This window comes from Bombina bombina, chromosome 11 (genome assembly GCF_027579735.1).
Source record: "Bombina bombina isolate aBomBom1 chromosome 11, aBomBom1.pri, whole genome shotgun sequence".
Lineage (NCBI taxonomy): Eukaryota > Metazoa > Chordata > Amphibia > Anura > Bombinatoridae > Bombina > Bombina bombina.
Genome location: NC_069509.1, coordinates 46,485,670 through 46,502,184, shown reverse-complemented (window position 1 = coordinate 46,502,184; position 16,515 = coordinate 46,485,670). Strand labels below are relative to the sequence as shown.

General features: G+C 38.2%; 1 protein-coding gene across 1 annotated transcript in view; it reads right to left on the bottom strand.

The window, feature by feature from the left end:
- Positions 1-16,515, bottom strand: part of LOC128642369 (tyrosine-protein phosphatase non-receptor type substrate 1-like) — a 35,564-nt gene that overhangs the window by 3,640 nt on the left and 15,409 nt on the right. The window contains exons 3-6 of the mRNA XM_053695119.1: positions 16,211-16,507; positions 15,610-15,894; positions 13,681-13,767; positions 7,363-7,731 (exon numbers count right to left, since the gene is read on the bottom strand). Coding sequence (XP_053551094.1) covers positions 7,363-7,731; positions 13,681-13,767; positions 15,610-15,894; positions 16,211-16,507 — 1,038 coding nt within the window. The remainder of the gene's footprint in view (positions 1-7,362; positions 7,732-13,680; positions 13,768-15,609; positions 15,895-16,210; positions 16,508-16,515) is intronic.

Genomic DNA, 16,515 nt, shown 5'->3' with positions numbered 1-16,515 from the left:
AACTGTATATCTAAAAAATGAATCGGCAGAGCGGTAAAAGATAAGCTTCGCTGATTGTCTCTAAATAGAGTTAAATCCGCTTAGTAGTATTGCCCTCTAATTGCAGGTATACTGATGTTTGTAGGGACCCTGTATCTCCAGGTCACTCAATGTCCGCTAGCCTGCATTAGGGAAGCTCGAATGGTCCTTTATTGAAGTCTTAAAGTGTCGTGTGCAATATAGCAATAGCAAGTGTAAAGTGTCCAAGTTGGGATATGAATTCACCGGAATCTGAAAGTCTACTTTCATCACTCGTGTAGCGACTTGTATCTTGGCCTTGTTCCAAGCCAAACACTCTGCGTTCTTCTCTCTGAGTTCAAAAGCCGTTTCCGTGAACTCCGGTCACGTGGTATAGCTGGGGGCCAATAGAAGGAACGGATTACCTTTTTTTGTTCCCCAACACAATCTTTGCTAAAAAAAATATTTCAGCGCGCTCTGAAATTCTTAGCACAGAAAATAGCGACTTCGCATGATGTCATCGACGTGTTTCAGCTTTTACAGCTTTTTTCAATCTTAAAAAAAATGGCTTCTGAAACGGCTTCTGAACCCAGAGAGGATACATTTACATACATTTTCCAAGCGGTGCATTTTAATAATTCACTTTTTAACCTTTTAATCTCTGTTTTATTCATTTATCTGTATGTTCTAATATACCACTGGCGGTTCTTTGTACTTTATATAATAAATGTAATATATTTCCATACATGTTGTTTTGTATAGCTGACTTCTTTAAGGCGCAGCTTTCATTTTTTCTTGTATGCTTTGTTTATATTTAGAGGTTGGGGATTCAACTCTATTTGAAGGGGAGCAACGCTGTACTTTTTGCATAAAGGGTATTTTGTTGTGCATACATGAGTTTTTGCAGTGTTTAAACAACCACTGTGTAGCATTTTGCAGGGTGAGTGTATTGGTTAATGCTGGACGCATTCCAACTTATTTTGGGGCTGTGAAAAACTCCAATTTTTCAGGTTTAAATTGCAGGGAAAGTTAACAAAATTACAATGTGGGGCGCAATCCGATAAACGGCGTAGTTTGCGGCGCAAGCGAGGGAACCCGCGTCGCCCGCAGTTTCAGCTTGCAACTCGAGCTATCCCATATACGGCGCCGTCAGATGCTAAAGTGCCGTAAGTCTGATAAACCAGCGATGTCCAGAAATCTGCGCAAGTACAAATTTCTGGCGTCGCCAGTGACTTACGGCACGTTAGAAACTGCCGGCGCCTACAAAACCTGACTAAAGTCTAAATCACCCGCACTGTCTAACACGCCTGCCTAACATAGCCCGACACGTCTAACACGCCTCCCTAACATAGCCCGACACGTCTAACCCTCTATCCGCTATCCCCCCTCTCTATCCTAACAATAAAATATATATTAACCCCTAAACCGCCGCTCCCAAACCCCGCCACAACATAATAAAGTTATTAACCCCTAAACCGCCGCCAGCTATATAAAATCTATAACCCCCTAAAGTGAGCCCCTAACACCGCCGCCATCTATCTTACCTACCCCCTAAAGTGAGCCCCTACCCCGCCGCTATCTATTTTAAAATGATTAACCCCTAATCTAATCCCCCTACCCCGCCGCCATCTATATTAAATTATTTAACCCCTAAAATACTAAACTATCCCTACCACTAAACCTAAGTCTAACCCTACAAATAGTCCTGAAAAGGGCTTTTTGCGTGGTATTGCCCCAAAGTAACAGCTCTTTTGCCAGCCCTTAAAAGGGCTTTTTGCGGGGCATGCCCCAAAGAATTGAGCTCTTTTGCCAGCCCTTAAAAGGGCTTTTGGCGGGGCTTTGTCACAAAGTAAACTGCTCTTTTGCCTACAATCTACATCCCCCTACACCGCGGCCACCTATAATAAATGTATTAACCTCTAATCTAATCCCCCTACACCGCCGCCAGCTATATTAACTATATTAACCCTAATTATATTAGGGTTAATATAGTTAATATAGTTATTATATTATATATATTAACTATATTAACCCTAATTATATTAGGGTTAATATAGTTAATATCGTTATTATATTATATATATATATATATATATATATATATATATATATATATATATATATATTAAATATATATATTAAGTATAATAACCCTATCTAACTAAACTCTTATTAAAATAAATCTAATATTAATATTATTAATTAAAATATTCCTATTTAAATCTAAATACTTACCTATAAAATAAACCCTAAGATAGCTACAATATAATTAATAATTACATTGTAGCTATGTTAGGGTTTATATTTATTTTACAGGTAAATTGTTAATTATTTTAACTAAGTATAATAGCTATTAAATAGTTATGAACTATTTAATAGCTACCTAGTTAAAATAATTACCCAATTACCTGTAAAATAAATCCTAACCTAAGCTACAAATACACCTACACTATCAATAAATTAAATAAACTACAAATATCTATCTAAAAATACAATTAAATAAACTAAACTAAATTAAAAAAAAAAAACAAACACTAAATTATAAAAAATAAAAAAAATTACAAGATTTTTAAGCTAATTACACCTATTCTAAGCCCCCTAATAAAATAATAAAGCCCCCCAAAATAAAAAAATTTCCCTACCCTATTCTAAATTAAAAAAAAGTTCAAAGCTCTTTTACCTTACCAGCCCTTAAAAGGGCCTTTTGTGGGGGCATGCCCCAAAGAAAACTGCTCTTTTGCCTGAAAAAAAAACACAATACCACCCCCCAACATTACAACCCACCACCCACATACCCCTAATCTAACCCAAACCCCCCTTAAATAAACCTAACACTACCCCCCTGAAGATCTCCCTACCTTATCTTCACCACGCCGGGCCGAACTGCTCATCCGATCCGGGCGATGTCTATCCAAGCGGTAAAGAAGAAATCTTCATCCCGGCGATGTTTTTATCCAAGCGGCAGCAAAGTCTTCTTCCATCCGCCAGCATCTTCCATCAAGCGGCATCTTCAATCTTCTCTCCACCAACGCGGAGCATCCATCCCGGCCGACGACTGAACGACGAATGAGTTACCTTTAAATTACGTCATCCAAGATGGCGTCCGTCGAATTCCGATTGGCTGATAGGATTCTATCAGCCAATCGGAATTAAGGTAGAAAAATCTGATTGGCTGATTGACTCAGCCAATCAGATTCAAGTTCAATCCGATTGGCTGAACCAATCAGCCAATTAGATTGAGCTCGCGTTCTATTGGCTGTTCCGATCAGCCAATAGAACGCGAGCTCAATCTGATTGGCTGATTGGTTCAGCCAATCGGATTGAACTTGAATCTGATTGGCTGATTCAATCAGCCAATCAGATTTTTCTACCTTAATTCCGATTGGCTGATAGAATCCTATCAGATTCAAGTTCAATCCGATTGGCTGATCCAATCAGCCAATCAGATTGAGCTTGCGTTCTATTGGCTGTTCCGATCAGCCAATAGAACGCAAGCTCAATCTGATTGGCTGATTGGTTCAGCCAATCGGATTGAACTTGAATCTGATTGGCTGATTCAATCAGCCAATCAGATTTTTCTACCTTAATTCCGATTGGCTGATAGAATCCTATTAGCCAATCGGAATTCGACGGACGCCATCTTGGATGACGTCATTTAAAGGTACCTCATTCGTCGTTCAGTCGTCAGCCGGGATGGATGCTCCGCGTTGGTGGAGAGAAGATTGAAGATGCCGCTTGATGGAAGATGCTGGCGGATGGAAGAAGACTTTGCTGCCGCTTGGATAAAAACATCGCCGGGATGAAGATTTCTTCTTTACCGCTTGGATAGACATCGCCCGGATCGGATGAGCAGTTCGGCCCGGCGTGGTGAAGATAAGGTAGGGAGATCTTCAGGGGGGTAGTGTTAGGTTTATTTAAGGGGGGTTTGGGTTAGATTAGGGGTATGTGGGTGGTGGGTTGTAATGTTGGGGGTGGTATTGTGTTTTTTTTTTTTCAGGCAAAAGAGCAGTTTTCTTTGGGGCATGCCCCCACAAAAGGCCCTTTTAAGGGCTGGTAAGGTAAAAGAGCTTTGAACTTTTTTTAATTTAGAATAGGGTAGGGAATTTTTTTTATTTTGGGGGGCTTTATTATTTTATTAGGGGGCTTAGAATAGGTGTAATTAGCTTAAAAATCTTGTAATCTTTTTTTTATTTTTTGTAATTTAGTGTTTGTTTTTTTTGTAATTTAGTTTAGTTTATTTAATTGTATTTTTAGATAGATATTTGTAGTTTATTTAATTTATTGATAGTGTAGGTGTATTTGTAACTTAGGTTAGGATTTATTTTACAGGTAATTAGGTAATTATTTTAACTAGGTAGCTATTAAATAGTTAATAACTATTTAATAGCTATTATACCTAGTTAAAATAATTAACAATTTACCTGTAAAATAAATATAAACCCTAACATAGCTACAATGTAATTATTAATTATATTGTAGCTATCTTAGGGTTTATTTTATAGGTAAGTATTTAGATTTTAATAGGAATATTTTAGTTTATAATATGAATTAGATTTATTTAATAAGAATTTAGTTAGGGGTGTTAGGGTTAGATAGAGTTAATATAGTTAATATAAATACTATAGTAACTATATTAACCCTAATATAATTAGGGTTAATATAGTTAATATATATAATGTAATGACTATATTAACTATAATATACTTAGGGTTAATATAGATAATATAGCTGGCGGCGGGGTAGGTAGATTAAATTAGGGGTTAATCATTTTAATATAGATGGCGGCGGTGTAAGGGGCTTACATTAGGGGTTAATACTATTAATATAGGTGGCGGCGGTGTAGGGAGGGCAGGTTATAGGGCAAAAGAGCTGTTTACTTTGGGGCAAAGCCCCGCAAAAGACCCTTTTAAGGGCTGGTAATAGAGATAATTATTTTAGGGGGATTAGATTAGGGGTTAATAATATTAATATAGCTGGCGGCGGTATAGGGGGATTCTATTAGGGGTTAATAATTTTTATATAGGTGGCGGCGGTGTAAGGGGTCAGATTAGGGGATAGATAAGGTAGATGGCGGCGGTTTTAGGGGCTCACAGTAGGGGGTTAGTTTATGTAGATGGCGGCGGTTTAGGGGTTAAATATTTTATTAGGGATTGCGGCAGGGGATCGCGGTTGACAGGGAGATAGACATTGCGCATGCGTTAGGTGTTAGGTTTTATTTAGCAGATCGCGGTTGACAGCTAGATAGACATTGCGCATGCGTTAGGTGTTAGGTTTTATTTAGCAGATCGCGGTTGACAGCTAGATAGACATTGCGCATGCGTTAGGTGTTAGGTTTTATTTAGCAGCTAGTTTAGAGAGTTACGGGGCTCCAATACTCAGCGTAAGGCTTCTTACGGCTGCTTTTTGTGGCGAGGTGAAAATGGAGTAAGATTTCTCCATTTTCGCCACGTAAGTCCTTACGCTGTATATTGGATACCAAACTGCGCGGGTTTGGTATACCTGCCTATGGCCAAAAAAACTACGGGCGACGGCAGAAATATACGCGCGTAACTTCTAGGTTACGCCGTATATAGGATACCAAACCCGCGCAAATATTGGCGTCGCCAGCTTTTGCGGGCGACGATTTTTATCGGATTGACCCCAAGATGTTTTAATAAATAGGCATGTGCATTGTTTTCATATACTGCGTTTGTTTTAGAAACCAATGCCAAATATAGGTTTAAATTGCAGGCAGAGGAATTCTTCTCTTTTCTGCACTGGATTTACTTGTGCCAAAGAGCAACACACATGTATCTTTGCACATCCAGATATGAGTATGTTGCACTTTTACACTAGTATACAGAATCTAATGCCAAAAAGATCTGAATGCCTCTCTTCCTGCAGATATATTAGGAATTTATTTCTAAAACAAATGCCAAATACAAAAAAAATAAACATGCCTAATATTTACTATTTTGGAGTGTAAAGGGGGAGTGTACTGTAAAAATGTTTTCCTCTTTAAAGGGACAGTCAAGTCCAAAAAAAACTTTCATGATTTAAATAGAGCATGCAATTTTAAACAACTTCCCAATTTACTTTTATCACCAATTTTGCTTTGTTCTCTTGGTATTCTTAGTTGAAAGCTAAAACTAGGAGGTTCATATGCTAATTTCTTAGACCTTGAAGACTGCCTCTAATCTGAATGCATTTTGACCACTAGAGGGCATTAGTTCACATGTTTCATATAGATAACATTGAGCTCATGCACGTAAAGTGACCTAGGACTGAGCACTGATTGGCTAAACTGCATGTCTGTCAAAAGAACTGAAATAAGGGGGCAGTCAGCAGAAGCTTAGATACAAGATAATTACAGAGGTAAAAAGTATATTAATATAACTGTGTTGGTTGTGCAAAACTGGGGAACGGGTAATAAAGGGATTATCTTTCTTTTTAAACAACAAAAATTCTGGTGTTGACTGTCCCTTTAATGTGCGCCCAATTATTTATTTTACCAGCTGGAGTATATTAAAATGATTGCAAATAACTTATTTAGCTTTATTTTGTCATTATAAATAGTTGATTTTGCTTGTTGTATCACCACCTATACTAATAATGTCACTATGGAAAAGCTGGGTAAAAATAACCAGGAAAATAAATTATTACACTCCCAGTAGGGGGTGGTAGAGTTAAGTCCATTTCCCATTAATTGTATAATCTTCAGTTGGTATAACAAGTCTTTGCAAACCCATTAAAGGACCATTAAATTTGATATTTCAACAACACATAAAATTATTCATTGTTGCAAGTGAAACAGTATTGAAATACACATTCATTATTTATTTGGCAGACTTTTGTTGTAAAATACATCTACAAATTGTGCTTTTCTAATTTCTCGCAGGGAGGCTTAGGTTAATACTTTTAGGCAATTTATGTGAGTGTTGGTTTACTTTTCCCACCCTCCCTAAGCTTGGTGTTGCATGCTTTTCAAAGGTGGATTATCAGTTTTGCATCAACAATCATGATAGGAGAATCATTCTTTGCAATAGTAACTAAGTTGAATCAGTGCTAAACCACCTTAAGAGAATACAAAAATGCAGCTACCCCAGTCTGCACATGTGCAAACAGAGTTTGTGCTATATCTGAACAGGGGTTCTTTTGTTCTGGGGGACACAGAAATCAGTGAAAAGAATAAACATAAAACAATATACTAATTTCACAAAATAAAGCTACAGTTTTCATTGTACAATTATTCTTATAAATGAAGGTTTATAATCATGTAATTTACAGTTTGTATTTAATGTCCCTTTAAGGGGAATCAGGTTTTACAGTACACTGTCCCTTTAACTGTCCTTTAATATATTATACACAATTTTCTTTTCCTCTTACCCAGTACATTGCCTGAAAATTGCTTCTCCGCCAGTATTTTGTCAGCTCTCATAAACCTACAGATAAACTCAGCTTTGTCATGTTGCTCCTTGTTAACTTGGAAGCAGAGTACAGAGGAGAGGGAATGTCGCAGTCCGCACGCTGATGTGCTCCTGACTGTGTTCCAGCACGTGTATGAATCCTGCTCCTGTAATTCTCTGTAATCCCCTATGGGATGGAGGGAACCTCGCTCCTTTATCTCAATTTCCTTCTCCCCCTTACGGACAAGCCATAGTGCAGTGATGGTTTTGGGGTATCGCCCAGCAATATGGCACTTTAGGACAGCTATGCAGCCATCTGTCCAGTCCTTGCACACTGATATATCACTCACTAAAGAAATAGAGAAAAATCTAATTTTATTTTAGGAAAAACATTAAAAGTAGCTGTGTAGCTTAACAGTTCTTAATTCCAACCTTCAAAAAAAAAAAAGTAAGTATGTTATAACATAAGTGGATTAATGCAGCTCATTCCGAAGCTTATTAGTCACCAGTTCTTAAACACTAGTATTCGAGATAATTGGATCATTGGATAATGATCCTCGAAGACTGAACTTTAGAAAGGATGTTAAAGAAAATGTCTTCATATGTATGTAAGAGAGAAAGGGACAGAAAAGGAGAGATAGTGTGAAAAGGGAGAGAAAAGAGAGAGAGAGAGAGAGAGAGCTAGAGAAATGTGAGAGACATAGAAGAAAAATGAGAGCGAGAGGAAGAAAGATACAGAGAAAAGACAGAGAGAAAGAAAGGAAGGAAGGGAGGAAGGAGGGAGAGAGAAATATATAATTAAAAAGAGAGCATTCGAATAGACGAGTTACAATTTATCAAAATGTATATGAAATGTTAGAACCAGTCACACATTTAAGTAGCCATAGCGCCCTGGCTCCCAGGATTTGACTTGATAAGGTAGAGCTGACACAAATAGAATATTGTAGATTAGGAATGCTACTAAAGGACAACTATAAAGAGTAAATATGATGTGCTAGTTACAATCACCTCTAAAGATGGTTTGGTGTCAGGCAATCATGTAACAGTTTGAAAATTGAAAATATTGTTAATGTGGTCCTATGTGAAAAAGACCACATGTAACCAACTTCCGTCACTCTATGAATCTGGAATGGAAGGGCTATTACTGTGGACCTACAAATCCTATCATGCAAAGCACACAAAAAACTCATGACTGTCCCAGCATGCAAAGCACAAATAAACTCATGTCTGTCCCAGCATGCAAAGCACAAATAAACCCCTGTCTGTGCCAGCATCTAAAGCACACATGAACTCACATTTGTCCCAGCACACAGCAAGACATGAGAACTGTTTTTTTATCACCCTTGGTGACTTACTCAAGAAACAACATTATTTATATGGATTTTCGCATAGCTCTAAATTCACAATTGGACATCGATAAATACCCCCTACTGAAAATAGAGAATATCTTTGCATCTTTGGGTGGTGGAAAGCAATTCAAGAAGATTGACTTGAAAAATGCCTATGTCCAATTGTCTGTCCATCCTGACTCAAGGAAGCTCCTAATGAATAACACTCATAAGGGGCTATTCCAGTATACATATGCATGGTGATTGGATTGCTTCTGCCCCAGCCATCTGGCAGTGCACCATGGATGAAGTACTGGCTGGAATTCCAGGTACACAATGCTTTCTAGATGACGTGTTAGTACTGAACACACAGTGAAGGAACCTAACTGTAATGTAATAGCGCCTTGAGACCCTCACAGGTGATTAGTTTGCGCTCTATAAGTACTCAATAGATAGATAGATATATAGATAATGAGGAATCTGTGTTGAGAAAGCTGATGGATCATGGACTGAAAGTAAATTTAGATAAATGGGAGTTATTAAAAGACCGACTTGAGTTTTGTGGACATGTCATTAATAAAGATGGCCATCACACTACAGATGCTCTAGATCCTCAGAATTCTTCTCAGCTAAGATCCTATTTAGGTCTTCTAAATTATTATAATCGGGTTTTACCAAATTTAGCACAGCTTTTATTTCCATTACAGAAGCCAATAGCATTTGCTTCAAGATCCCTTACCAGCAGAGAAAAACTATGCTCAGATTGATAAAGAGGCATAAGACATTGTTTGGGGTCTAACAAAATTTCATCCATACATATATGGGTGCTCTTTTATTCTACTCACAGACCACAAACCTCTGTTAGCTAGTTTTAACCCACAACATGGCTTCTCTACTACTTCTGCTGCAAGGCTTTAACAAAATGCTCTGCTGTTAGGAACATACATCAAATACAGACCACATTCTCAACACTCTAATGCAGATGCATTTTCACGTCTTCCATTACCAGGTAATAAGAGAAGAACAAACAAAGCAAAATTGAGGCCAACTATCTTTTTCAGTGAATGAGTCACAGCAAATGAGATTGCTTCCAAGACAGACAAAGATATTGTGTTGGCGAGGTTATGGGTTTTGTACAGAGTGGTTGGCCCTCAATGACTATGACACATTTACAATCTTATCAGTCAAAATGTTTGTGAACTGTCTGTGAAAGGTGGATGCCTCCTTTGGGGAGATTGAGTAGTTATTCCTTAAAAATTGCAAAAACAGACCCTACAACTTCTACATGAAGTCCACCCAGGCATAGTCCGCATGAAGCTGAAAGCTAGGGGACTTATGTGGTGGCCTACTATAGATACAGACATTGTACAATATGTTTCAACATGCTTGGGCTTTGCTCATGCTCAAAGGGACATGCCAAGAGGTACTGTATAGCAATGGACATGGTCCTTAAATCCAGGGAACTCATTCATATTGATTTTGCAGGTCCCTATTGAGGGATAAATGTTTCTCATTATTGTAGATGTACACTCCAAATAGCCTGAACTTTTTTTTAATGAGACATACTACAACAGAAGCAACAATTTCTGTGCTAGAAAAACATTTTTTCTACCTTTGGCCTTCCTAAAGCCTTAGTTTCAGACAATGGGCCACAACTGGTATCTTCAAAGTTTAAAGCTTTTCTAACAGAGCATGGTGTCAAACATCAACATACAGGGAGTGCCGAATTATTAGGCAAATGAGTATTTTGACCACATCATCCTCTTTATGCATGTTGTCTTACTCCAAGCTGTATAGGCTCGAAAGCCTACTACCAATTAAGCATATTAGGTGATGTGCATCTCTGTAATGAGAAGGGGTGTGGTCTAATGACATCAACACCCTATATCAGGTGTGCATAATTATTAGGCAACTTCCTTTCCTTTGGCAAAATGGGTCAAAAGAAGGACTTGACAGGCTCAGAAAAGTAAAAAATAGTGAGATATCTTGCAGAGGGATGCAGCACTCTTAAAATTGCAAAGCTTCTGAAGCGTGATCATCGAACAATCAAGCGTTTCATTCAAAATAGTCAACAGGGTCACAAGAAGCGTGTGGAAAAACCAAGGCGCAAAATAACTGCCCATGAACTGAGAAAAATCAAGCGTGCAGCTGCCAAGATGCCACTTGCCACCAGTTTGGCCATATTTCAGAGCTGCAACATCACTGGAGTGCCCAAAAGCACAAGGTGTGCAATACTCAGAGACATGGCCAAGGTAAGAAAGGCTGAAAGACGACCACCACTGAACAAGACACACAAGCTGAAACGTCAAGACTGGGCCAAGAAATATCTCAAGACTGATTTTTCTAAGGTTTTATGGACTGATGAAATGAGAGTGAGTCTTGATGGGCCAGATGGATGGGCCCGTGGCTGGATTGGTAAAGAGCAGAGAGCTCCAGTCCGACTCAGACGCCAGCAAGGTGGAGGTGGAGTACTGGTTTGTCTGGTATCATCAAAGATGAGCTTGTGGGGCCTTTTCGGGTTGAGGATGGAGTCAAGCTCAACTCCCAGTCCTACTGCCAGTTTCTGAAAGACACCTTCTTCAAGCAGTGGTACAGGAAGAAGTCTGCATCCTTCAAGAAAAACATGATTTTCATGCAGGACAATGCTCCATCAAACGCGTCCAAGTACTCCACAGCGTGGCTGGCAAGAAAGGGTATAAAAGAAGAAAATCTAATGACATGGCCTCCTTGTTCACCTGATCTGAACCCCATTGAGAACCTGTGGTCCATCATCAAATGTGAGATTTACAAGGAGGGAAAACAGTACACCTCTCTGAACAGTGTCTGGGAGACTGTGGTTGCTGCTGCACGCAATGTTGATGGTGAACAGATCAAAACACTGACAGAATCCATGGATGGCAGGCTTTTGAGTGTCCTTGCAAAGAAAGGTGGCTATATTGGTCACTGATTTGTTTTTGTTTTGTTTTTGAATGTCAGAAATGTATATTTGTGAATGTTGAGATGTTATATTGGTTTCACTGGTAAAAATAAATAATTGAAATGGGTATATATTTGTTTTTTGTTAAGTTGCCTAATAATTATGCACAGTAATAGTCACCTGCACACACAGATATCCCCCTAAAATAGCTATAACTAAAAACAAACTAAAGACTACTTCCAAAACTATTCAGCTTTGATATTAATGAGTTTTTTGGGTTCATTGAGAACATGGTTGTTGTTCAATAATAAAATTAATCCTCAAAAATACAACTTGCCTAATAATTCTGCACTCCCTGTACTGCTCCTCACCACCCTTCAACCAACGGACAGGGTAAGTGTTTTTTTTTCAAATGCTATGAGGATTTTTCAAGAGCTCACGGGCTGAGGGTAAAAATCTTATGCATTTTCTTTAGGAGTATAGAAACACACCCCATTCTACTACAGGGCAGGCACAAGCATGCCTAATGTTGGGAAGATTGCTCCGGATCAAGCTTGATTTCTTGAAACCTGAAGTACAGGAACAAGTGTGCAAACTGAAGGACAACAGAGGTAGTGGTGTAGCTAGAAGGACATACAGAATAGGAGATACTGTATGGCTACATCTTTATCAGGAAATTTACATTTGACAGCTGGTATAATTATGAAAGTTTTATGACCCAAAATGTTTAAAGAGTCAAATGCAAGCAGGATTGTCACAAGACTCCATAATGATCAGTTTAGGACACGGATCTCTAAGACCAAGTAGTCACCCTCAAAAGTTTCTGAAGATTCTGAAACTGATATATGGTTGGAGTGTGGCACGATGATGATGTTGGAAAAAGGCATCTGGAAGAATTGCAGTAGAATATCACTCATGACAGTGAGGACCAATTAAATGACACTTCAGATCCAGAAGGTTCAGGCTTAGATCCTGTGGTCCCAGTAGTCACACCTGGAAATAGAGATAGTCGTCCTGTGAGAAATAGACGTCCTCCAGATCGCTGGCAATCTCAAGAACCGAGACTTTCAAAAACAGGGAGAATATTTGAGGAGCCAGAAATAGTACAATATTAACAAAAACAAAAACTATTTTGCGTCGTGTTTCAAAACCGGAAGGTGAAAAGTATAACTCAACAGCAACTCTGTATAACAGAACATTTGAATGATTTTCTACAGTAAGAAATGCTATGTTATGTTTGTTGTTGTATATTTATTATTTATTTATTTTTCTTGAGGGGGAAAGCAGATGTAGTGTATTAGTGGGCTTAGATGTGGTGCCAGCTAGCAAGAAGAAGGCCTGGCAGGCAGCATGCTGGGGATATGAACTGTATCCTGTATAACTGTAGAGCATAACTGTAAAAAGGTAAATCACATTAGCAGCAGTTATGTACTGACAGTTACAGTTGACACTCAGGACCTAGAGAGCTTTCTGAAGCTGCAGTACCTCTGTTAAAGGGATAGGAAAGTCAAAATATGATATTTATAGTGTTTGTCATGCAAAATATGTCTGCCTTTATATGTGGATTTATTACATTGTTCCTGTACATATAAAGGACTCTATGGGCTCCATGTACTAAAAGACGGGCGGACAAGCTTCTCAACTCGAAAAGTTGTCCGCTGACCTTCACTACATATGTATCATTACACGCTCAAGTGAGCATGTAAACGCTGCCCCTTATTTTGCATACCCAATCGTGTGAGAGAAGGGACTGTCACCCGGAGTGAGCGAGCGCTCAGTGATTTTTACTCACCACCTCATAGGTGGTGTAGAATATAAGAAGCAGCGGTCATGCAGGAAGCAGGCTTGCATATGCAATGCTATGTAATGCTGCTTAGTAAATAGAGCCCTATGTTGTATAAGTTACCTGCTAATAAATAAAACTGTTTCTTTATTATATCTGGTGTGATCCAATTAAAGAGGCAAACACTACCTACCTCAGTATGCTTTTATAGTATGCATGCCTGTCTGTTTGTGTGGCTGTGTACATGTTTGTATTTTATAATTCCCTCACCATGTTTGCACAGTAAAGGGATCCCAATTGTTGACAGGAAACTTACAGCCGCTATTACCCAGAATGCTTGGGGCACATAGGGATCCACTGCAGAGACAAGAAACACACAAGAATACATATTTTATAAAGGTTCTTATCATTAGGAAACAATATCTAAACATCTTAGAACTGAAATGTTTATATTTAAATAAAGCTTTGTTTGTTCAAAAACTAATGAAACTGAAACTATCACAAAAGCATTACAATACCTCACATATTGGTGTAAAAATATTCACCTAATTCACAATCACAATCAAAGAAGCAAACTTTGTAATTTAATGGCCACTATTTCATGGGACTATAGTTAAAGGGACATAAAACCCACATTTTTTTCTTTCATTATTCAGATAGATAATGCAATTTTAACCAACTTTCCAGTTTATTTCTATTTACTAATTTGCTTTGCTCTCTTGGTATTCCTTGTTGAAAAGCATACCTAGGTATCCTAAGGAGCAGCAATGCACTAATGGGAGCTAGATAGATTCTGATTGGTGGCTGCAGTTATATGCCTGTTGTCAATGGTTTATCTGATGTTCTCAACTAGCTCTCAGTAGTGCATTGCTGCACCCTCAACAAAGGATATCAAGAGAGTCAAATTTGATAATTGAAGTAAATTGGAAAATTGTTTACAATTGTGTTCTCTTTCTGAATTACAAATGGAAAATTGGGGTTTTATTTCCCTTTAAAGCCATCATTGGATACATTTTAAATGGATATAAAAAATAAAAACTCTTTATCTTGGTATCCTTTGTTGAAAGGTAGTTGGGATAGTCTCAGGGGCGTGCATTTGTCTTGAGAACTATATGGCAGCAATATAATGTTCATTTCTTTTGTTCCGAATGCTCATTTGTAACAAGAAATGAAATGAATGCAGCAGCAAATCCATCAGTTTTCATTTGTTTTCTTTTAATTACTTTTTAGGGGTTAATATTTACCCTAACGCACTCATTACAACATTTAACCAAAACGAGTGTAAATGTTTAACTAACATTCAGTATTTGTTTTGTTTAATATTGGAGCCACAGAATATTCGGGGAAACAAATTTCCCCAAATATTCGGATTTTTTGTTTTAAATCCGAAACAAACTGGGCTGCACAAGTGTAGTTTGCAACAAAGTTGTACATATAGTACTCAAGAAATGTGTACGCTCCTGAGCCTAAGTCAGTATGCTTTCAGGGAAAGCAGCTACGTTTCAACTAAGGATATGAGAGAAAACTGCAAGTTTGGTAACATAAGTAAATTCTACGTTCTCTCTGAATTATGATATTTTGATGGCTTCTGGCCATGTTTAATAACAGATTAGTGGCTGGGTTGCATTTAGGATTTTTTAAGGTGGGATTAGGATCACAAATTAAATAGACATTCTAGACAAAATTGTTATCAACGTGGATGCTTTTCAATTTTGCATAGAGGCATTTTTGTAATATACATGTATTAGCAATAATGCTTCTAATAAAAGCTATAGCTGTTTCAAATGTGTATTTAAGTATGCAACGTGCACCAGCATTTTAAACACAGCATTTGCTCAGAGAGCCTAAGGTGCCTGTACCATCTGGTAATGACTCAATTTGTTAATTGCTGACATGATGCAAGCCCCACTGGCACTCTGAGCAGCTGCACTATTTAAAATGCTGGTGCACTGAGAATATCTAGCTATGCTTCACATGCACATGCAGAGAGAAATGCTAACAAACAGTAAAAAGTTTTACTAGAAACATTTCTGTCATTATATGTATATTGTAAATATGTTTTTATTCAAAGATGTCATTCATTTATGTGCATTTCAATTTTCAGGGTTCAACATTGATAAACCTTTAATGCAATGGGGTCAGCTCAGAGTGGAGGATGATTAATTAATTAATTAATGAATTAGTTAAATTAACCCTTACCCAGGAACCGCAGTCTCTCAGTTACTCCTCCAGGTATTGTTGGGTGTCGCACAGTGCAAGAGAAAACAACATTATCATCTTTCACCGTCACCTTGAATGGGTAGATGGCTATTAATGAGAACGTGCCATTTGCGTTCAGCCACTTCTTCGTATGCTCTCCCAATATCTCTCCATTTCTTTGCAAAGTGATGCTGAGATCATTGGGGTAAAACCCAGACACTATACAAACCAGAGATGAGTTCTTCTGGGATTTGTCAACGATGAGGAAGGTGATTTCTGGCCTTACTAAAAGATAGCAGGATCTTAATGATTTATTTATTTTACGGTGAAACAGGTGTAAATGTAAACAAGCCATAAAAATGAGTAACAGTTTATAAAATGAATATTACGGGTTAAATGAATCAATGAGTAGCAAAAAGGACTGCATTTACAATATATATGTGTCTGTTGGCTTTACTTCCTTCTCTTTGGAAATTTAGGGCTAGATAACGAGCGGCGCGCCAAATGTTGGTGCCTTCAAGTGATTTACAATACAATAAATTGTGTTGCAAAAAGTTAGCATGATTTGAGATAGTGTTGGAGATCATTAGTTTCAACTCACCTCCGAAAGTAAGACGAAATGTTTTCTTGAGGAGAGGCAATGACTTTTGACGAACCTGACAAGAGTATTGAGCCTGTTCATCTTCTGTGGTAGGGGTGAAGCAGAAGGAACTTTCAACCATGAACCCCTGACCAAGTACATCCTCCAGAACTCGTGGGGTGGCTATGCTCAAGACATGACCATTCCTTGTCCACTCAAATGTCACTTCTGATGATGACAGGTTGCCCGCCCAGCAACGTAACTCGTTAGATTGGTTCATAATGACCATGGTTCCTTCTACCCAGATCTGTCTGTGATCTACAGAA